Below are 22982 nucleotides of genomic sequence, written 5' to 3'. Positions count from 1 at the left end.
AACAGGGCTGGCAATCTGTCATCTGAAGATATTTAAGTAAAATAGTACAACACCATGCAGCAACTGCAGTGCAAGCAACACATTTTTAATGCCAAGCTTTCTGTATTAAACATCAGAGCAACTTCTGTGTTTAGCAGTCAGAAAGCCCAGTAAACAGTTACTTTTTAATTTTTGAAAAATTTAAAAATTTTAAAAAGTAAAAACAGAAACCATACACTATTTAAAAGAAACACAATGAGTGCTTGTTTATTAACTCTTCAATAAAATCAGCACACAGTGTGTAGCATGGACACGGATGTACTCTAGTAATATTCTAGAGCAACAAATAGCTTTTTTTGACTTTGTCTGAGTAGACTGATAAATGAATGTGATGATTCAGTTATTAAACTCACTGTCAGTAAAAGTGAGGAATGGTGGGACTTAAATAAAACTTACAACAGCACAGTTTTTCCAATATGCTTTATCAAGATGTATTCAAATTATACTCTGAATATATTTTTAATGTATTGTAGTATGTTATGTACTGAATTCTGCTCAACTCTGAATATAAGGAAAATATGCAGATATACAGCTTTTACTGTTTGCATATATTTACCAAGAGCACATCTTGCTAAGTACATGTAAGAAAGGTCTATGTGCTCATTTATTACAGAGCACACCTTTTGTGAACTGTATAGATCATATTAGAAGCGTTCGTTTTTATCTATGTACTTTTTATTTCCCAGCTTTTTCTGAACACAAGACGTCAAAAACTGTATCGAGAAGTGAATGTGTACACATGCCTATGAAAAGAAGCTGATTCCTCTGATCTGATCATGACTAGACTTGAATGGCTCTCTCGAGGACGTGTAACGTGCATGCTAATCAACATGTGATCATACCCTGAATCCAAAGAGAAGAAACTGTACCCCATGTCTTGGCCCAAACCCCCTGCAAAACATATCATCTTCACTCATGCAAGGAAGTAATTAGTAGAGTCTATTGATTAGGTCTTACGCCATAAAGAATTTTATAAGTGAAAAAATAAATCGCTGAACCACACAGTGTCTGGAACATTTAAATCACACGCATAAACTGTCCACAGACTTCCATTCTAGCTTCCTTAGAAGACATGTGTTTGTGGTAAATTACTCAATACAGATTGAATTACAAACATGACTGCGAGGGGCTAAACAGAGATTTGGTTCAAACAGTCTTTTAAACTATTGCCCTTTAAAACAATATGGCATGAGCTAATGGAGAAATGATGTATATAGAAAATGACTTCACTGGTGCTGAAAAAATGGTCATAGATGTTTTGGCTGCCTCCAGGGCTGTGTCTGAGAACTCTGCTAAATACGTACCCCGGTAAATGTCCGCTGTGCAGTTTAGCACAGATCAGGTGTATTGAATGACATTCTGTAACTGAATAGCGCTGTCTGAGGGGGCAGGCTGGCAGGGGGAATGCATGGCAGGAATGTGGTGGAATACCGCAGACGGCTGAGACAGAGGGGGGTGCACTGCAAGGAGAAACACCTGACAGGACGAGACAGCAAAACGACCCTGCTAAATATGTCCCCCTCCCCTCCTACACTCATACAACTTCTGCAGAAATATCAATACTTCTGATCCTCACGTTCATTTTGAGAATATCGATTCTCACATAAAAGTTTCAAAGCAAAGTATATTTTATATATATATATATATATATATATATATATATATATATATATATATATATATATATATATTTTTTTTTTTTTTTTTTTTTTTTTTTTTAATATATATATATATATATATATATATATATATAGAGAGAGCACCTTGTCTTCTCCCTAAAACTCCTGACATGCAAAATCAGCTTCTGGAGCACAGTGGAGCTTATTAAGGAGTCATTTGTTGCCAGTTCACTTTTGACCTCATTGTAAACTGCTGGGGGATGTCTAAAACCCCTGGAAGTAAGCCAGCTCTCCATGACTCCTCAGAGGGCTCCATATCCTTTGTGCTCATCCTGCTGCAGCAGTTGGCAGCCTGAGGCCCAGTTTACACAGGCTGGGCAGTGCTATCCTCAGGCCATGCATTCTGCAGAGGAGCACGTTCAACATTGTTATCACTGCAGATCTTGTGAAAGGCTCCATCAAATCAGATTAGCAAGGTGCTCCATGGTGGTTTATCTTTCCAAGACTGTAATAACAAAAATATATGCAAACAAAGCAGTGTACTCGCAGAGTGCTGCTGTCATTGCCCTGAGCAGGTAGCAACCCATTGCACAGCTTGGTAACCAACAGAAACAGTATACAGTGCATTCTAGAAAGAAGTGCAACAGTAGTCTTTGCCAATGTAAATGAAGTGGGTTCAACATTTGGTATTTTATGAAGCTTTTTTTTTCTCATTCAACAGACTCTTTCCCATTCTTGAGGACCAAAGCTTCTGACCAATCACAATGACTGATTAAAACTAAGAAGTTTGTGGCTTAGCACTTGCATAAAGGTTTCATGTAACATACTAAAAATAACTCATGCCATGGATTAGAGTTTAGTGCTGTAAAACTATTCACCTCCAATTGTGAAAATGCATCACAGGTGCTATGCAAGAACAATCAAATTTAAACAAAAATCGAGTCATCTGTAAAGGCAAGGTTAATTAGAGATTCTATATTTTCTGTACTTCTTTTCAAAAGTAACAATAGACATCCATCTAAAGCCTCACCAAATACATAAGTGCTATGCTGATGAGAACCGTAGGGGATCTGCAAGACAACATGAAAATATGTGCAAAAGACATGGAGACTTTCAAGTGAAAATTGGCTCTACAAGAAACTTCCTAATGCAGACATATATGTAGTGTCTGTTTCTGGGAGAAGCTTTCTGGGCTTTCAGTGCTGGAATAGAACACACTTGCATTAAAATAAATAGTCAATCTATAAACAAACAAACAAACAAACAAATAAATAAATAAATGTACTAGATAATGCTAGATGTTACTGTAATTACAACTGTCATCATGACTTTAGTTTTGGAACTCTGATTAATCAGAATTATTATACTAAGACAGGTGTAAAAGTCTTTTTAGGAGGTTTGGGATTCAAACGCTGTATCTGTTTCATTCCTGAAGCTATAAAATCTGGGATCACACTGTGTGGAAGACAAAATTCATTAACAGGCAGTCAAAATTCAAAATTAAAGAAGTCAAAATTATTAACAGGCAGTTTTATGCTGGCAGTAAGGTAAGCTAAACTTTATCTAGGTTATTGTTTGCTAACACTGATTTTAATATGACTTCTATTGATATATAATGTCATATACAGTGGGTTGCAAAAGTATTCAGCCCCCTTGAACTTTTCAACCTTTTGCCACATTTCAGGCTTCAAACATAAAGATATGAAATTGACATTTTTTGTGAAGAGTCAACAACAAGTGGGACACAATTGTGAAGTGGAACGAAATTTGTTGGATATTTTAAACTTTTTTTAGAAATAAAAAACTGAAAAGTGGGGCGTGCAATATTATTCAGCCCCCTTGCTTTAATACTTTGTAGCGCCACCTTTTGCTGTGATTACAGCTGCAAGTGGCTTGGGGTACGTCTCTGTCAGTCTTGCACATCGAGAGACTGAAATTTTTGCCCATTCTTCCTTGCAAAACAGCTCGAGCTCAGTGAAGTTGGATGGAGAGCGTTTGTGAACAGCAGTTTTCAGCTCTTTCCACAGATTCTCGATTGGATTCAGGTCTGGACTTTGACTTGGCCATTCTAACACCTGGATACGTTTATTTGTGAACCATTCCATTGTAGATGTTGCTTTATGTTTTGGATCATTGTCTTGTTGGAAGATAAATCTCCGTCCCAGTCTCAGGTCTTTTGCAGACTCCAACAGGTTTTCTTCCAGAATGGTCCTGTATTTGGCTCCATCCATCTTCCCATCAATATTAACCATCTTCCCTGTCCCTGCTGAAGAAAAGCAGGCCCAAACCATGATGCTGCCACCACCATGTTTGACAGTGGGGATGGTGTGTTCAGGGTGATGAGCTGTATTGCTTTTACGCCAAACATAAGTTCGATTTTGGTTTCATCTGACCAGAGCACCTTCTTCCACATGTTTGGTGTGTCTCCCAGGTGGCTTGTGGCAAACATTAAATGAGACTTTTTATGGATATCTTTGAGAAATGGCTTTTTCTTGCCACTCTTCCATAAAGCCCAGATTTGTGCAGTGTACCACTGATCGTTGTCCTATGGACAAAGTCTCCCACCTCAGCTGTAGATCTCTGCAGTTCATCCAGAGTGATCATGGGCCTCTTGGCTGCATCTATGATCAGTCTTCTCCTTGTTTGAGCTGAAAGTTTAGAGGGACGGCCGGGTCTCGGTAGATTTGCAGTGGTCTGATGCTCCTTCCATTTCAATATGATCGCTTGCACAGTGCTCCTTGAGATGTTTAAAGCTTGGGAAATCTTTTTCTTTCCAAATCCGGCTTTAAACTTCTCCACAACGGTATCTCGGACCTGCCTGGTGTGTTCCTTGGTCTTCATGATGCTCTCTGCGCTTTAAACAGAACTCTGAGACTATCACAGAGCAGGTGCATTTATACGGAGACTTGATTACACACAGGTGGATTCTATTTATCATCATCATCAGTCATTTAGGTCAACATTGGATCATTCAGAGATCCTCACTGAACTTCTGGAGTGAGTTTGCTGCACTGAAAGTAAAGGGGCCGAATAATATTGCACGCCCCACTTTTCAGTTTTTTATTTCTAAAAAAAGTTTAAAATATCCAATAAATTTCGTTCCACTTCACAATTGTGTCCCACTTGTTGTTGATTCTTCACAAAAAATTACAATTTCATATCTTTATGTTTGAAGCCTGAAATGTGGCAAAAGGTTGAAAAGTTCAAGGGGGCCGAATACTTTTGCAACCCACTGTAGTAATGTTAAAATCAGTTAGTGAGCTAACCAAATTAGCATTTGCCCTTAGACCATTCTCCACAGTCGTGGGCTGGAGGTTAGGGAACCAACCCTGTGACCAGAAATTTGCCAGTTTGATCCCCTCACCTGACAGCCCCTTGAGCAAGACACCTAACCCCCAATTGCAGCGCCATGGATAGGGCTGCCCACTGCTCCGGGCAAGTGTGCTCACTGCCCCCTAGTGTGTGTGTTCACTAGTGTGCATGTATGTGGGTGTTTCACTGCAGAGCTGGGTTAAATGCAGAGGTCTAATTTCACAGCGTGCAAACACAGTGACAAATGGTTCTAAATTCTATTCTATTCTATTCACTGTTAACATTAGTTCATTTGAAAAAAAGTAAGTTCCTTTGCTCTAACCTTCCTGGTCCTGTGTCTCTAACCTAATAAGACACAGCTTGCTGTGCTCATATATGCGAATAAGTAATGTTAAACCTTGTTACTCCACAATGAGGGCCAGAACATGAGCATGTTGCACCTTGTTAAGGATGTGACTAAGAAGGCAGAGATAAATAGGCCTTCTCACTAACTAGGCTAGCAGCTAGCTAGTTAGCTTGGTCCAGAAACATGTTAGTTAAATCCAGAAACAAATACAATAAAATTCTCTTACAAATAACATGTTGGCACATAGTCCACTGTGGAGGAAAGACCTAGTGTAGAAGACAATGAGCTCTCATTATCATTCAACGTGACACTTGTTAGCTCTGTTAGCTTGTTAGCTCATCTGAAGAGGCAGCTTTTGTTACTCATCCAACATAAAAACCTACCAATGTCCCTTTGGCTGTTTTTGAATAATAAAATGCGTTCCTCTGCATGCTGCTATATTTTTTTGCAATACCACTGATTTTATTTTCCCAGAATACTTTTTTGCTTTGAATTGGCCTACATACATATTCTTAGCTCTTTATGTCTACACCTCATAAAGATGCTATAGATGCTAGTTGGCCTGGGTGGCCTTAGCTGAACGTTTGATGGATGTAGCAACATTAACTGAGGGAGGACATGTCAGAATTCTGCAAACAGTCAACTGTCAACTGCTTTTTAGAATATACATTGCACTCAAGCACAGGACATTTCCTAAAACAGCTTGGCATACAAACATGCTGTATCTGTTTCATTCCTGAAGCTATACATTTTGGAATCAAACTATGTGTCAAAATTACTAACAGGCAGATAAACTAAACTTTATTTAGGTTACTGTTTGCTAACACTGATTTTAATATGGTTTCTAATGACAAATAATGTCATATAGCAATGACAAATTGCATGAACAGGTCAGCTTGTAGCTGTAGCAGAATGAGTTGCTTCATGTAGATTTGGTTAATGCAGAGCAGAGTAAATCCATACTTTTAGACGAGTGGATCTCAGCTGATCCTCTAAGCAGATAGCGCCGGGAACAAACCCTGCCATTGTCACTTTCAGAGGAGTGTACTAATTACACCTAATCCCTGGCACCTGACAAGATGAGGCCACACAACAGCGTGGCCCCAGAATTCCACTAGCAACCGCAGGAAAGGGTTTAGGGGTTTTGTTTCACTGACGCAGCAAATGTCAGCCAGGTTAATGGGTTGAAGTGGATTAAGTAAGAACGAAAATGGACTTGGTTGCCTCATACAAAACACAGTCAAGAAAAAACACCTAAAACCTAAAATGCAAGAAGTAATGTTGTCATTTAAAGTTACCTCCAGGCTTCAGACTTTTGCATTCTTTTACCAAAAGTTGAAAGTCAGAAAGAATTGTGACTGGAGGCACAAGATTGTGCACCATGCCTTTATATATACAGATAAAAGCAGGCAGCGAACAAGCAAATGTGCCATGGATGATGTTTAAAAAAAAACAAAACACAATTATGTAGACAAATAAACAGCAGTGTAAAAGTGTTACATTCCCAATCCGATGAACCAATAAAGTGTGCACTGTTTGCGCTCTTTCTGTCCTATTTTGGTTTTCTAGAGGCAGACAGTGCCTGTTCACATTCCTGAAAGCACTTACATCTAATGAAACAGGGGCCCAGTCCTTTACCGTTCCCTAGCACTCACTGACGAACTGACCAGCTGGCCAGCATTCTTAGCATTCCCTTGTCAATCACTAAGTAAAATTGATTTTGCATCATCACCATAACCATGAAATAACAGTTCTGCTGTTCCGTAAGTACCAGGAAACATATCTGCTTACAGCTTTTTATGATTAATGATAATCCACTTACATCCCTAACCTTGAAAGTACATTCCCAGATCTTTTTTTTTTTGGATCAGAAATGCCAAAATGAAATGTACTCTATATGTTACATCACATAGCTTGATGCTCCAGCCGTAAACAATATAAATTCTGAGGTCTGGGAAAGTTTTGCCAGTAAACAACCAAAACGTCTACTTCCTGGTATGGTCAACACACTAGAGACAGAGCTAAGATTTAGCATCCACTCCTTTTCTCTTCCATTGAAGTCGGCCCCCCAAGAGGAAAACCAAACTGCAAATGGAACATCATAACTTTGTCTTTCTGTCTTTGTAAACAGAGTTTGATTAGTGAAATGTGGAATCTAAGCTACTGCAAAGGCTTAGGTTGAGTCATTTTTTGTGGGTGGTCCCGGGAGGAAGGCTTAATCTGTAACAGTTCACATAAAAGGCTAACGTGGCTAAGGAATGATGTTAAATGGTTCCTACTAGTCATTGTTAACAATATTAAGTAATTCTTTAGAATGTTATTGGCAATATTGAGATATTTCAATCAAACTGCTCAGTACTGCCTACACATAAATCCTCTGAGGGCCTCACAGAACTCTTTATGACATCTGTTATTCATTTTAAGCTAATTCTGAGATTTACGCTATTTTACTGAGTGAATGATGGGATGAAAGGGATGAGGTGGAACGCAGTCAGGCTTTCAGGCCTACACTGTCTATAATTTCCACCTCTACTAATTAGCTTACAGATTAGAGCTCTTTTCCCAGGATAAGTCCCTTTACATGCGTTCTATCCTAATATGATACGATTCCACAAGTCAGAATCAAATATTTGTCTATTACAGTGCATTCCAGCCTAAAAAATGTATATATTTTATGGTTTATTGTAATATGTTATTTCATACGCTATGTACTTTTCTGGATCTGCACTGCATCCCTCAACCTCATTGGTTTTGACACAATTCTATATGCTTTTTGTGTTTTCATCCATCAATGCTTTCTCACTACAATACCCAGCATCCATTCTGAAAAAAGAAATACAGTGATGTACCACTTCTGTAAATGCTAATAAAAAGGGAAAAAATAAAACGGACGGCTCTCATATATTTGGGGTCAAAGTAGTTTTTCAAAAGTTCATTCCACCATTAAGATGCATCATCAGAAAAGGGTTTTCTAGTCTTTGAACTGAAAATCTCACTTTCAGGACTGTTGCAGCTTCACTGTATGAAGTAAAAAGGCATTTTTACAAGAAATGCAGCAATTGGCCAGCTTGTCCCTTAAAAGAATAAAGAAGACACACTTCTGTACTGTACGCCTACCTATAGTGTCAAAAATGGAGAAATACAAGGAAATGTAATGCCTTCTGTTGTAGGCAAAATAGCGATTCATACTGAGAACAGTCTTGTACTGCATGCCTAAACTGGTGAGATTTGCTCATGAAAACTGGCATGAACACAGAGCTAAAGTATGTCAATTTTCCATCATGGTCTCAGCAGTCTGTTCTTGTTCTTGTTGATGACTGATTATTCCCAGATACATGAATCATCTCAAAAGACAAAAACAGACTTCAGCAAAGCTCTTACCAGGGCTCTTAGTGTGTTATATGTTAAATCACTTTATTTAAAATATTGGCAAACATTGTGCCATTTTGTGAAAGTGTTTGAAATGATAACGTTAACTGGCTTTTGATAATACTACGTAAATCAAAATCAATGAAGGGAAGGAGTTACAGGTCAAAGAGTACTGCAGAGTTGGGAGCTCTAGTGAAACCATCTGAATGAAGTCAGAATCCAAGATAAATGTTGATAAAAAGAAAGGACGCTCCTCTTTTTGCAGTTTTGGAATGTCAGCACTTCAAGTAGAAGAAAAAAAACGCAGGACGGATGCAAACTATTCAAGTCAACCCTAAGCATCTGGAGAGCTGCGTTTCAAAGCTGGCATCAAATTCCACGGCAAAGGCCATTCTGCAGAATTAATCCCTGTTGCTTGGTTACTGACAGTCAAAGAAATCTAATACTTGAGGATTATCAGGCAGATATGACCTCTGATTGCTAAAAATTATGAATGGAGTTTTTTTAAATGGAGGACTATTGACAGTGTAAAGGTCTTTAAGCACCTATGAGTGGACATCTATCTTCCCATAAAGGCTAGGTCATCTGCTGTAATGATATAAGAACTGATTTGAGGGATGATGTTCTGCCCGCAGCAACAAGAGAGCTCTTAGGTCCATCAGCACCACACAGTCAGACAAAGAGGTCTTTCATCAGGATTACAGTGTCAGTCCCTCAATTAGTGAGGGTCAGACTGAAAGGGGAGCGCTGACTACATTGTGCTTTGCTAGACATGTTGCAAAGAGGGATTCAGACTCTAAAGCTAAAAAGTATCCTCAGTGACGTGTGAACAAGAGGCATGTGCTCTCCATCAGACACAGAGACGAGGAAGATTAAGTGCATCAGTCAATAACAGTCATAATCCACCCAACCTTTCGGAGCATCCAGGACGCTCCTCCTTTGAAGTAAACAATATCACACCTTCTGTGTGTTCAAATAGAGGCTAAAGAATGGGTGAAATAATAGTTTGATTATGTGCACATTACAATGCTTGTCATGATTTTAGCTTAATTTGTGGTTATCATTATCACTGGTCTCTTATGGGCTGCTTTAGCATGAACGTTCCCTGAGAAAGCTGAGAGATCTGGCAACCCAAAATAGATGACATCAGAAAAACAACCAAATGTTTTACTTGCAAAAAAGCAAGTCATGGCAGTGTAACACTAGCTGGAGAAGCACAAATGTGGAGCTTGCACTTGGCACTGGTTGTTTAGAGAATGTGTTTAAACAAATGGGTTTAAATGAACAGATGAACACAAAAACCTCCAAATAAGACTCCAAATTTTCCCTGTTTTGTCATGCTCAGAGGATTTTCAGGATAAACAACCAGAGGATTTTCGGGATAATCCGTTTCTTTATTATCATCAGACATATTTAATGCAAAGAAGATAAACTACCTCTTGGCAGGATGCTACTTTTATTGTATTGTACAATATTGTGGAACAAAACAGCTACTAAATACAAGTTGTGTTTTTCAGTGTCAGGATTAAAAACAAAACATATTTTACAGAAAATAACTCAGAAGCCTCAACAAGTAAATATAATACCAATATTAGTGTGACCTCTCTTTATCATAGCTTTCATTCTTTTCAGGAAATTTACCTTCAGCGTTTCAAGAAAACTGCAGGGATATTTTTCTACGCCTCCAAAGTTCAGTCTCAGAAATTGGTTACATTTTCTGCTTCTCACAATCCAATTAATACACATTAGGTGATGTTGAGGTCTGGACTCTTGGGTGGTCAGTTCACAGTTATTCTGTGAACATCAACTTCATTTGCGTTTAGTTGCCTTTCCACAGCTGAAGGATGGACAGAAACAGCTGTGGATTATTTCAGACATGAAATAGAGTGGAGTTTACTTTCCTCCTGTGCCGTTTATCTGAGGGGGAAAATTTTGGTGGTCTATCAGGTCTTGCATGGTTGTTAGCACTCCCATTTTCTCTGTATATTTAATCTTTTTTGAGCTCTAGTTCGAAACTCTTATCTTGTCTTATCTACTCTCCTCAGAAAAATGGTGGTTTCTCGCTCAATGTTTAAACAATACTACAGACAGCTCAAATAAATAATTCAATAGCCAGCTTTATTAACAATGGATGTAAATGATTCCAGACAGGATTGCACAAATGAGTTCATGCTAACTGGTCCCCTTTGACTTCCATTCATTTTCTGTCATGCTAGCCTGTTTCCTCATGTAAGAAGGGAAGTCCCTGTCCTTTTCTTTTGCAGGTTTCAATGTGTGGGACAGTCCCCTCAGGGTTGCATCAGCTAAAAGAATAGAGGCGTCCATTCTTTGTCTGAGCCCTGATTTATGGTCAAGACATTACCTGCTTCTGAGTGAGCCCTCACTTTCATGGTAATTGCCAAACTTGAAAATCTACCACCATTCCAAGCCAACCTCCTCAGGCATATTATAACTAGTCTCAACAAAGGCAACAGTGGTTTTATAATAAATAAATCCCTCCAGTGGGATGTCTGCTTTAATACTGACGAAGACGTCTTAAGCTGTTTAAAAACAGCTATCTCCAGGTCAGGACCATATTCATGTTAACCACAAACACCTGATTCTCCTCTCCTGAAACCAGAGAGGCTAAGAGGGAGGAAACATGCTGATATTTGCTTTTATCCCCACATGCAGAAACATGCTTCTGGCTAACATGCAGAACTCCACCAACACCTATGAAACATCCTTGAATGGCTGTTCAGTTCACAAGGCCTCCTATATAAAAAAATGTGTCACTGTGGGAGACAGTGCTTGCACCTGGCTATGGGGACTATTGAGGATGTAAAATCTCTTCTGCTGACAAGCAAAATGCATGAACAGTACCTTCTCCCATATCCAACTCCAGCCCCTGTTGCCATAACTCTCAGGAGATCCAGAATGTGGTAAATCCGTTTTTTGTTCTCGAGCTTGCTGCTCTTGATGCTAATCTCTATTGCCCAAGGGAAGCACGCCTTTCACACCCCTGTGGTGTGAGATTTGTAAGGGCATGAAACAAGAGAACTGTCTATGGAAGCAGTTGCTGGTGAAAAGAAGACGAATGGGGGGAATGCAAAGATCTCCTAAAAAGCCAACGCACCTTGAAAGGCCATCATGAAACAGGATAAGGCAGACATGGAGTGGCAAGTTTGAGTCCAAAACCTATAAAACCCTCACTAACTGTTATCAAGCAAGCCTCAACTTTCCAACCTGCCGTAGGACTGGTCAGATGGAATCTGTATTGGTCTTCATAGATATTCCAGACCTACTAGATGCATTAACTTACTGGCACTTGCCCTTAGAGTCTTATGTGTCATAGAGTGGTGGTCATTCAAATCCCATTTTCGTTCACGAGAATAAAGCCACCAGGATAGATTTCGTGGGAGGCCGTATCTGGTTTCATCCAGGCCTGCGTTCACCAGACTGTTACTCGGCCTGTGTAAGCGCTCCTTAAACTGGGAGGGGGGCCGAAGTGCCAGAGAAGGGGATCTTATTTCCCACATAGAGGCCCAACAATGCTTTGTGTCCTGCAAATCTGCACCTGGTGGCCATGGAAACCACTTTCCAGGCCCATTCTGCCACTGGCAGGCCTTACTGACTGTTGATTGTAGAAATGACCTGATTGTTGAAATTACCTGACTCAAGCTCCAGAATCAAAGCCAGTCATTTTTACACATTCATTAGCAGTCCAGTGCCCAATCTGGAGATGTGAAACTAATGTATTGCAACACAAAAGGTATATAATGATGATATATGCAGGCGCGGTAGGTTTGCAACAGATCAGACAATGAATGAAACTGTTACAACATGACACATCTACAACATGCAAAAATTCATAGCCTTCAGACGTTTAATTGCAGGCAAGACCAGACAGAACATAAATGTTTTGTATAGAACAACGTATCTGTGATGTAGAACAATTATTCTAAACAGTAATCTGTGTAGCATGTCATTTTGGAGATGTGTAGATGCCAAGTGATTGAAGAGAGCAGTAAGTCAATCATTAAATCATTCTAAAGTGTCCCTAATCATCATTAGGGATGTCTGCAATCAGACTAGATTATCTTTAATGGTTTCACTGCAGCTGACTGTTAGTGGCAATGCAAAATTGATTTTTACTGACAATCAGTTTTTGTCTTTCAAGTAGTTGATACTCTGGATTGGTATCAGCACTGACGCTGACTCTATCAAACGGATCAAGTATCAGCCAGACTGATTCACTATCAATATTGTTTCATAGATATAGTCGCACTAAAATGCACCAGTGTCATGCAAAACCTGACTCACTTTGAGTTCTTATTATTGGAACAGAACTACTGACCATTAATGATCACAGACTTCTTTGAGTTTAGAGATAAAGTGAGCGTTTCTATGCTAACGTGACATGTGCCATTGTATTTCTCTACAAAGCTCCACAGATGTCAAAATAAAAGCCCCTCTTAAAAATAGCATGACATGATTTGTCAGACTAAAACAATGTGCATGAGGGCTTTTCTAATTCTGTTGTGCTTCACTCCAGCTTTGTGAGCTAACTACTATTTCAGACTAGAGATATTTTAGCTTTTGAATAGTCTATCAAGTATTATTTAAAAAAATTGTTCATTATATAACAAGAGAAACAGTTACATTTTGAAAACTCTACAGTGAAAAAAAAACATTCTTATTGCTATTCTATTTTTGTACTATTGCATAATTGCTTTTGTTTTGTTTAGGTTTTAAGTAAAACTTAATCAAAACACAACAAAACCATGAAAAAAAAATGAAAACATAATTTTTCATAGCAAGTTGTATTAAAATTCTACCAAATCTGGAAACCCTGATCTACCTCTGGCCAGCAAAGAGTGGTGGCAGAAAAGAGAAACAGCATCTTTTAAACCACTGTCTTAAACATGAAAACGTAGTGGTGAAGGATGGATATCCTCAGGCCATGTATCAGAATCAGCATCACTAAAGAAATTTGGGATCGATGTGTCCCTAATTATGAGAACCATAAAAACTCCTTTCATGCGGAAGGAAAATAATCAAAACGAAGCTTTCTGGACAAATCAAGTTCCAAGTTCACGCTGCTCTCATGAACAACAGCTGTAATCATATCAACTCAATCTCACACAACAGCAGCTGGAAAAACAAGGTGCTATCATATTCATTGAGCCACCACTGTGATCACCCTTTTTTTCTTAACTGAAAGGAATACGCTCTGTCCAGCAGACCATAAATGTCACAAAGTTCACACAGGAATTCCTCAGTGCCTCACCTCTCCCATTTGTATTTGGCGTCTTTTATCCTATGGTGTATTTTCAAGGCACTCTAGGTGTGTACATAGCCTTGTGGCCTGTCATTTGTCACATAGTGCTATATAGGTAAACTATTGTTGAGATCATAGGAAAAGGGAGTAAGTAAGTGACGGTTTCAGCCTGGACAGGAAGTCTTCAGCAGCAGTGAGAGGGCACTCAGTGTCCTATTAGCCCTGGTGATGGTTGAGTGCACATTCTAAAGGCTATTACAAGTCCTCCTTTCATGCTGCTAGAACAGTAATTATAGTTTTCCTATTGTTTTTTGGCACTATGCTCTAGTGCTGGGCTCAGTGTGGGAGAGGGGGAGAGAGAGGGGGGGAGAGAGAGAGAGAGAGAGAGAGAGAGAGAGAGCACACCCCAGACAGCGAGAACAGACAGTATATGAAAAAAATACAAACAGCAGCTGTAAGTGCTTCGTACCTCCCACTGGAAAGAAAGAGGACATGCATCAGCAAATTCAGATCAAACGATGCCAGCGAATGTGTTGATACAGGACAATCTACAAGTTTGGTAGATCCTTCTGAAGAATGTAAATGTTGAGGCAGCGGACTGAGTCGCACAGTTCAGTGTTAAGCCCTGCATTCTCCTGCTCGGAAAAGATGGCCTGTATCTCGAAGAGTAAAGACGACACACTTTTGGGTGATAGTGATTTTACAGTTCTGAGCTAAAATGAGAGGCTGTTGAGGACCACTGACATACAGGGTAAACACTGTACAGCTGCTTACTTTTGAATGAGGCGGTAACAGGGGTACAACAGCTGATAGCACATCCTGCCTCATAAACAGCAAAGCAAACACTGTGATCTTCTGGAGGCACAAGATCCTTTCCAAATCAGTGACCTAGTTGGGAAACCATAGCCTGCAATTCTCCTCTTCATGTGTCTGCTATGGTATTTATGACAGTAGGTGTACATATTACCATTTTATGAGGTTGGCTTAAGTTAACACTGCTGTACAGATGATTAGAGATGATGAAAATACTGAACAAGTGGGTCGCCTGATATTTTCACAAGGAGCATGACCTCAAACTAGGTGTCTTCTGGTAGGCAGAAGGCTTTTGATCATTAATTGATATCATCTTTATGAGCCTGTAAACAGGTAGTTTCATGTAACATTGCATTTGGAATGTTTGTGAGGCCACGAATATTTGAGTAATGTTTTATGACATGATCACTGAACACTGTCTTTTATGTCTGTGAGTCTACATTGAGAAAAAGTTACTGCTCAAAATAAAACCTCCTTTGTAGCTGGTTTAATGGCATGCCATCTTTATTTAGCAGTCAGCCATTCATTAAAGGCCCAAATCATGTAAAATCAAAATTCATTCACTTTTAATCGAAATTCATGTTATGAAAACCAACACACTGTGATAGCAGTTTAGCCCCACCGATTCACACTGAAGTTATAAGGAAGGTTTCAGCCCAGACTGCTTTTTGAGCAAGGCTCAATACAGGGTAGTCTGTCACAACAGAGGTCAATTACATATATCAGTCTGAAAGGCACAGTAACAAAAAGACCTGTTTAATTCTGAAAGAAAAACAGATGCTGGAAAAATATGAAAATGGAAAATGAATAATAAATAATCTATTAGCTTTATGTAACATTGCATTATGTAGTGACTAAAGTATTTGCTCTGCATTTTCCTTTTATGACTATACATCATTAATGTCTATTAGCGTGCACTGCTTTTTTCTAATATTGAGAAAAGTTACTGCACAAAATAAAACCTCCTTTACTGCAGGTCTAATGGCACGCTGCCTTTACTTAGCACTGCCAGCAATTCATTACAGGACATCGTGGAGATTTTTTCTTGTATTTTGAGATAAAAGACTTAGGTGTAGAGAAACAGCCCAATTTCAATATATTTTTGTGATGTCATGAAAACCCAAAACATTTACATAGCAACGCAGCCCCGCCTATTCATGCTGAAGTTATAAGGAGTGTTTCAGCCCATACTGCTTATTGAATAAAGCACAGTATAGTGCTGTAATTTCAGATGGATAAACAGAGATTGGAAACTGGTCATGTAAAAATTTATAATAACTGCTTTTGGTACATAAAACCATGCCAATGTCACAAGTCAATCAGAAAATAAAATACGAGAAAGTATGTAGGATATGGGCTTTTTAAGGCTACTATAATTAACTGGGCTAACATAACTGTTCTCCAAGTATGCTAAAGCTTCAGCCTGGAGGCTCTCAAGCACAACAAAGAGATGTATTATCTTGTCATGGCAAAGTTCCATATGTTTTCCACAAAATTATTTTTATGAATAAATATTTGTTCAGTTTCACAAATATGTCATTTTATACAAATTGCTAAAGTAACACATCACTTTATCACCAAAACGCATGCATGCTTATACTTGCAGACCACTATATAAGAGTCATAAATTTAAAACCGAAGCAGGTGAGGGAAACGCAGCTCCAGGGCTGAGCTTCTTCACAGCTTGCAGCCTGCAGATAGAATGTAACCCACCCATAACCCATCATGCTAAACTACAGCCATTACCCATGTGAACTTTTACCTATGTACCTTTTTCACTTTCTACAAAAACTGCAAGACTCTAAACCCATATGCTCTTCACTAAACACAAATCCTCTTCTTTGTCACTGAATGTTTGCAATGCCTCTGTCCATTAAGTAAAGCTGTGAACACCTTACAGACAGAGTGCACTGCTCTGTGATCAACTGCTAAACGCAGCTCTTTCCGAGTCAGCTCCCATTCATCAGTGGGCTGCAGTCCCCACCCTAGGATCATTTCAGCAGGTTGGATCAAGTTTCATACCTAAGCAGATGAACACTCAGCATTAGCCGTCCATCACTAGCCTGTGCTACTCTGAAAAACTGCCTCAATCTTATGTCTGCTATAAGAGTTAAACCAGCAGTGGACTTCTAAACCTGAAACTAATTGACGTTTTAAAGCAAAACAATATCTTTTTGGCCAAAGGAACAGAGTGTAGTACAGGACAGTGTATGCCATCCGCTAAACTTCTAATCGCAGCATCTTTTGAGCTGAGATCTCCACCTGACTGTGTTTGGTCCACATGTCTCATGGACACCTGCATCACAGCATAAAGCAGGCCCAAATTCTTTTTAATAATACTTCTGACATCATATTCTGCAGTAGCTCGATTTTGTTTAATCCTTTTGTCAATTGATGCATACTACCAACTTTATAACTTTATAATACTTTGAAAAAAAAAGAAAAGTTAAAGGGCTACGCCCTGGGTCAAGGAACTTTATACACGCTGACCAAAAGTAACAAATAAATGACATAATCATAACGTTATGCAACACCTGACCTTTGCTCTGTAGGTGTTCCTAATGTTTATAAAAAGCATTTGCTTGTTATGCCAGTTCACAGCCGGAGCAGACAGCATGGGGCGGGACATGTCAGGTCTGATGTCTCAGGCAAGTTTAAAAAGAGGAAAGAGCCCAGGTGGATCAGATTAAGAAATCAAAGCACGATATGACATCTGCAGATCTACTTAGGTTACATATTTAGCTGAAGAAGTGTTTTACACTGTGCCTCATCATCTCTTCCAAAGCGTTGAGCTTTGAGCTCAAAAATACAGTACTCATCAAATATTTGAGCCAGGAAAATTGACTTGAAAGTGGGTGGCTTCAACTTGGTCCATACATTTGTTATGTGAGGGAACATTGGATCAGATGGAACATTTTGCAACAAGTCGTGTCTGTACACCGATCAGGCATAACATTATGACCACCTCCTTGTTTCTACACTCATTGTCCGTTTTATCAGCTCCACTTATTATATAGGTGCACTTTATACTTCTACAATTACAGACTGTAGTCCACCTGTTTCTCTGATACTTTGTTAGCTCCCTTTTAACCTGTTCTTCAGTCATCAGGACCAACATGGATCCTCACAGAGCATGAACTATTTGGGTGGTGGATCATTCTCAGGTGGTGGTGTGTTACAGTGTGTTGTACTGGTAGGAGTGGATCAGACACAGCAGTGCTGATGGACTACAGTCTGTAATTGTAGAACTACAAAGTGCACCTATATAGTAAGAGGAGCTGATAAAATGGACAATGAGCATAGAAACAAGGAGGTGGTCCTAGTGTTATGCCTAATCGTATATATGCCATAAAACAGTATGCAACAGGAACAACTGTAATAGTGAAGGGTCATGTCCAACCAGACTTTAACAATTAGAAGCACTGGTTGTAAATCCTGTGGAATATCTGAAAAGCACTAGCATCAATAGTGACAAAAGCACACGCTGTCTCGAGTTTAAACGCAGGGGCTTTGAGCTGCTGGGGTTCTCCACACGGAGGCCTCTCTAGTGAAGTAGGTTAAGTATGGCTCATTTTGTTTTCAAGAGGTAGCTTCTATAGGGGTGTCAGTGTGAAAAGGAGGAGCAGGTTTAAGCGAACGTGTGTTTCACGTCCCTAAATCAGCAGTTCTAGGCCGTGCTAGAGGGCCCCCCACTCCAGTCAGCCAGGGCTCTGAGGGGGGTAAAGAAAAAGAAAACTTCAGCCATCGCTGAATCTGTTTATTGACTGGAAAATCCACGGATTACCGACGCCACGGGAACTGCTGAGCCAGAACAGAGGTTAAGCACGACCCTCTCCCTGCTTTTCATGCAAGTCAACTCAGCCATTGACCTAAAGGAACTCCACTATGGGCAAAAAAGCAGAGACTGCATACAAAGAGCTCACTCAAACAGTTAGAGTCGCTGATCTTCTGCTTTAGACATAGACTGAATAGTATAAGGCACCTCTACATGAAAAAATTCTGTGTGCCATTTCCATGATTAAAATTTAAGAGCAAGGTGAGGCAGTCAGAATGTGTGCTTGTCTTCAAAGCAGTTTCTCAAGTCACATCATGTTTAATCCACACCCTTAAAAACTTTCCTCAAGAAGCAATCCCTTACAGTAACTCATTTCATCAAAGTCCAAACGCAACATACTGCACACGACTTCTGTGATTTAGTTATTTGTTCTGTAAAAAGTGGCCACATTCAATAAAAATGTAATTGTGCTGAATTTTAATTATAATAAAAAAAAATTAATAGACTTGACATTCATATCATGAGAAACGCATGGTGTTACACTAAAGAGATTAAATACTTAGAGATGTTGTAGGTCAGCAAAGGTTAAAATTATCCAACAGCAGAGGGTTTATCAATTAGATAGCCCACTAGCTGTATCAGACAGATTGGATATCACAAGTAAGGCAGATGTTTTGAGGTGTCAGAGGTGACAATTACAGGGAGAGCTTTTAATGAGGCAGCAGATGTCTGAGGAGTAGCTCCCTGATCCACTTATCCTGAATTCATTTTCACAATTTACTATTAATAGCTGCAACTGAGAGAGATGCAAAGTAATTCTGACATTTTAGACTTAAAGGAGAATCCCAGTGATTTTTCAAAGCTCAATATATTTCAGTTGTTGACATATAAACAAAGTAATTCAGAACAGTTTAATGTGAAATAGTGAACTGTAGAGAAACATAGTGACAGTGGTGGTGGTGGTAGGACCCAAAATCTCTACAGCACAAATATGGTCATTTTATTTACTACCCAAAATGACCAATCAACCTACAAATCTTCAAAGTTTTTTATTAGAATACTGACATTATGGTAAAATAGACTATTTAGGGAGACTATTTTGCCATACAACAACCTGCATGCACCTCTCTGCTAAAAGCAATAAACTCTTCAGACATCTGGTTCCTATCATCACCACTGTGATCTTACATGTTAACCATTTATTTAATTCTTAACCAGTTAATTATACAGAACAACAGTGAAATTCTCATTTACATCCCCCCTCCACTCACATTCAGTTTCTTCAGTCTACTTAGACTGTATTACCTTGCAACTCTTATAGGTTTTCAAACACACAGGCTAAATGATTTTGACCACAAAGCCATAAAAAAGTCATATGATCTAATAGGAAACCAGGTAGTTTACAAATGTGTCAAAAAGTAGACAAGTTTGGTGAAGTAAATATTCTGTACTGATGGATTGCAACTGTCTGGGATTTAGATTCATCCATGTCTACTTATCCAGTCTTTTTGTTAAATACAAGGCATGACAGTGAACCATCAGTGCAACTTTCCTCTTCTTTTTGATTTTTGAGTGTGGATTTCCTCTCCTTTTTCATTTGAAGGAAACATAGTCAGAATTAAAAAGCAAGCCAAAGACTCAGAAAAGTGAGGAGAATGAAGATGAAGTTTGATGGTGCGCAGGAACAAACACTGCTGGACAAGAGAGGACTGTTAGTGGTGTACACGCAGCTCTCAACAGGACGTTCCTGCCTCCTAGCGCTCAAGCATCCACATGTGGCAGGTGGGGGCCCTTGTTTGCTGTGATTTTTAATGCATCGTCTCATTCAGCTATTAAACGTGCCAGCAGGGTGTCCCCTTACAGCTGTTCTCCTGTGGGTCTGCTCCACTGCCTTGGGCTACACGCACTCAAAGAGGGGGAACTGAGCGCATGACAAAAGGAATTCTACCCAAGGCCAGGGAAGAAGGCAGTGCTTCGGACCCCAGCGGCCACAGTACAATGCCCCTATCTCATACATTTAGATTTGCTATGACTGGGTCAGTCACTCTGGAGAATATTACATCTTTTCCAAATAAATTTTCTTGGAAGATTCATCCTTTTTGAGAAAGCAGTCTGGTTAAGGGAGGTATACTGGTGATATGTTTCATACAACAATTAAAAATGCCTCAGCTGAGTTACTGATATTGCTAATGTTGTGCCTATCATATAACCAGGACTTAACTGTGCGAAAGTCCTGGGAGATCCTGCTGTGGTTATTTAAAGCCTTCGCAAGCCTCCTGCAGTACTGGGCATGATAGGTTTTAAAGTAAAAGCACAGACAGCATACAATCAAATAAAAAATGAAAAGCATCCTACTAACCAGCAATCAGCTGCATGCATATTAAGATGCCTTTACCTGTTATCTAGAGTTTGCCCTCCCACAGATATTTCTCACTAGAGCTGCCTGTGAAATGTACCAGTCGTTCTTACCAAAACTACAGCTATTCACATTAGGGTCAATTAATCTCATCCATAAACTCAGCAGATCACAGTATCTTTCCCACTCTCATCTTAACTACATCTTCACCTTCAGCGCCAATGAACTTCATCTAGCAAATGCCTGTTCTGTACATTTTTGTTGATATACAGTGACGGTAGCCACTCTGATCACTGTCAATCAAATATTTATAAGAGCTTCTCAGTTTCTCTCAGCCTCATACATGACACCTGTACAACCAACAGACAAACCTTCAGCCAAATTGAATGCAGGGTTGCAACAAGAGTTGTAGGTTAATAATTCACACTGCAAGAAGCCAATCCTTTCTAAAGAGCATTTTCGTAGTCTCCTGAACGCGGCTGTTTAACTCTTGGCGTACTGAGCAGCTTATGCCCACTATGCCTACACCTATGCCCACTTTTCATGCCATTGATAAAAACATAGGATGAATAAAAGCTGAAAGATGTCAAACTTATCAACGTAACTAAAAACAAGTTGTATGGGAAACTGGTAGACTAGACCCCCCTCCCATTCCTTTCTTACAAAGCTAGGCATGCCATAAACTGAAACTGACCCTATAAAACGTAGCACATGGGACTAAGCAGTCGGCTCTTAAAATCAGCACCTTTACTGATTTAAATATTGTTGATGTCCAAAAAATAAACACATACTGACCACTTTACAGGAGAACGTGAAAACGGTCTTTACTTTCGAAGTAAAGTTCATGTAAAGAGAATGTATTGAGAGAGTAAAATAGAGAGTGTAAAAAGTTGATGTGCTCAAACGAGGAAAAACAAACTACAAACAAAAATTTTTGAATTTAATTTGATCTTTGGACAGCAATGATACTGAATGACCAAGAGAGCGCCCATTCTCAAACGTCCAGCAGTGTTGGCAGGGATTCTGCCTGATGCACTTGCTCGCACTGCAACATCCCAGCAGGTCTAAATGCAACTTGCACGTGGAAAAACAACCAATCCAACATTTCAAGGACATATACAGAGCTTTTGAGGAATAAATGAATGCCACGTCCACAACCTGCAGTCAGTGTGATGCAGTAAATGCCAATGACTACCATCAAAGGAAAACCTACCAGCATCTAATGCTTAAACATCACGTCCGCGCTTCTTTGTGCACGACTGTAGAACACTGTAGAAGTATTTCAGACCTGTAGCCCTGATTAGACTTCCACAGCTTCCCAGCTTGGGGGACTTTCAGTAAACTTGGCAAGCGAATAAACAACTCAAGAGAGTCACGAGAAGCTTCTTGACTGACTAAAACTTTTTTGGCTGAGTTTCTAATCTAACCTCGTACCAAGCACGGCATCTCGGCGGTTAGCTGGAAGACTCTCGTCTCTCGCAGATAAATAAACATATGAACAAATGAATAAAGCAGCACGTGCAGCAAAGGTTCCTATAAGCGTGGCGCCAGGTGCCGGCCTTACCTGGCCACCGCGCCGCGGCTGACCACAGCGAGATCCACGCGCAGAGAAGCAGCGGCTCCAGCCACGAGAGACACCTGCAACGAGGAGGGACACGATGGGCTCGAGCTGTCGCCAGTGAAGAAAACTGTAATGCCAAACTTTGTGAAGTGAGCGCGTTACCTTCTTTCCATCTCGGTCTCGCCACCGGCTCCGTTCCTGAAGCAGCGCGGAGCGTGCCTGGTCAGAGCAGCTGATGCGCGCGCCGGGACTCTGTGAGGAGGGAGAGAGAGAGAGAGAGAGAGAGAGAGAGAGAGGAGAGGAGAGGAGAGAAAGAGGCTGAGCCAGGCCAGAGTCCCTCCCCGGGTCCTAACGAGGGACAGATCGATCCTATCTAGTCCACCCCTCAACCATGCCCCCACCTCCACCCTCTACTCCTAGCAACCCCCCTCGTGCCTTCCACTTACTCCGGACCTGTTTTCACTCACGTCCTGAACTGGAGAGAAACGACTTCCAAACTCTTCCCTGCACTGAAACACATTATTAGGTTTTG

General features: G+C 39.9%; 1 protein-coding gene across 1 annotated transcript in view; it reads right to left on the bottom strand.

Annotated features, from left to right (window-relative positions):
* Window positions 1–22759, bottom strand: part of col18a1a (collagen type XVIII alpha 1 chain a) — a 110194-nt gene extending 87435 nt beyond the window's left edge. The window contains exons 1-2 of the mRNA XM_017691549.2: window positions 22613–22759; window positions 22454–22527 (exon numbers count right to left, since the gene is read on the bottom strand). Coding sequence (XP_017547038.2) covers window positions 22454–22527; window positions 22613–22623 — 85 coding nt within the window. The 5' untranslated portion in view covers window positions 22624–22759. The remainder of the gene's footprint in view (window positions 1–22453; window positions 22528–22612) is intronic.
* Window positions 22760–22982: the final 223 nt, after the last annotated feature.

This window comes from Pygocentrus nattereri, chromosome 6 (genome assembly GCF_015220715.1).
Source record: "Pygocentrus nattereri isolate fPygNat1 chromosome 6, fPygNat1.pri, whole genome shotgun sequence".
Classification (NCBI taxonomy): domain Eukaryota; kingdom Metazoa; phylum Chordata; class Actinopteri; order Characiformes; family Serrasalmidae; genus Pygocentrus; species Pygocentrus nattereri.
The sequence above is the reverse complement of the archived record's forward strand: the minus strand, read 5'-3'. Positions and strand labels throughout refer to the sequence as shown.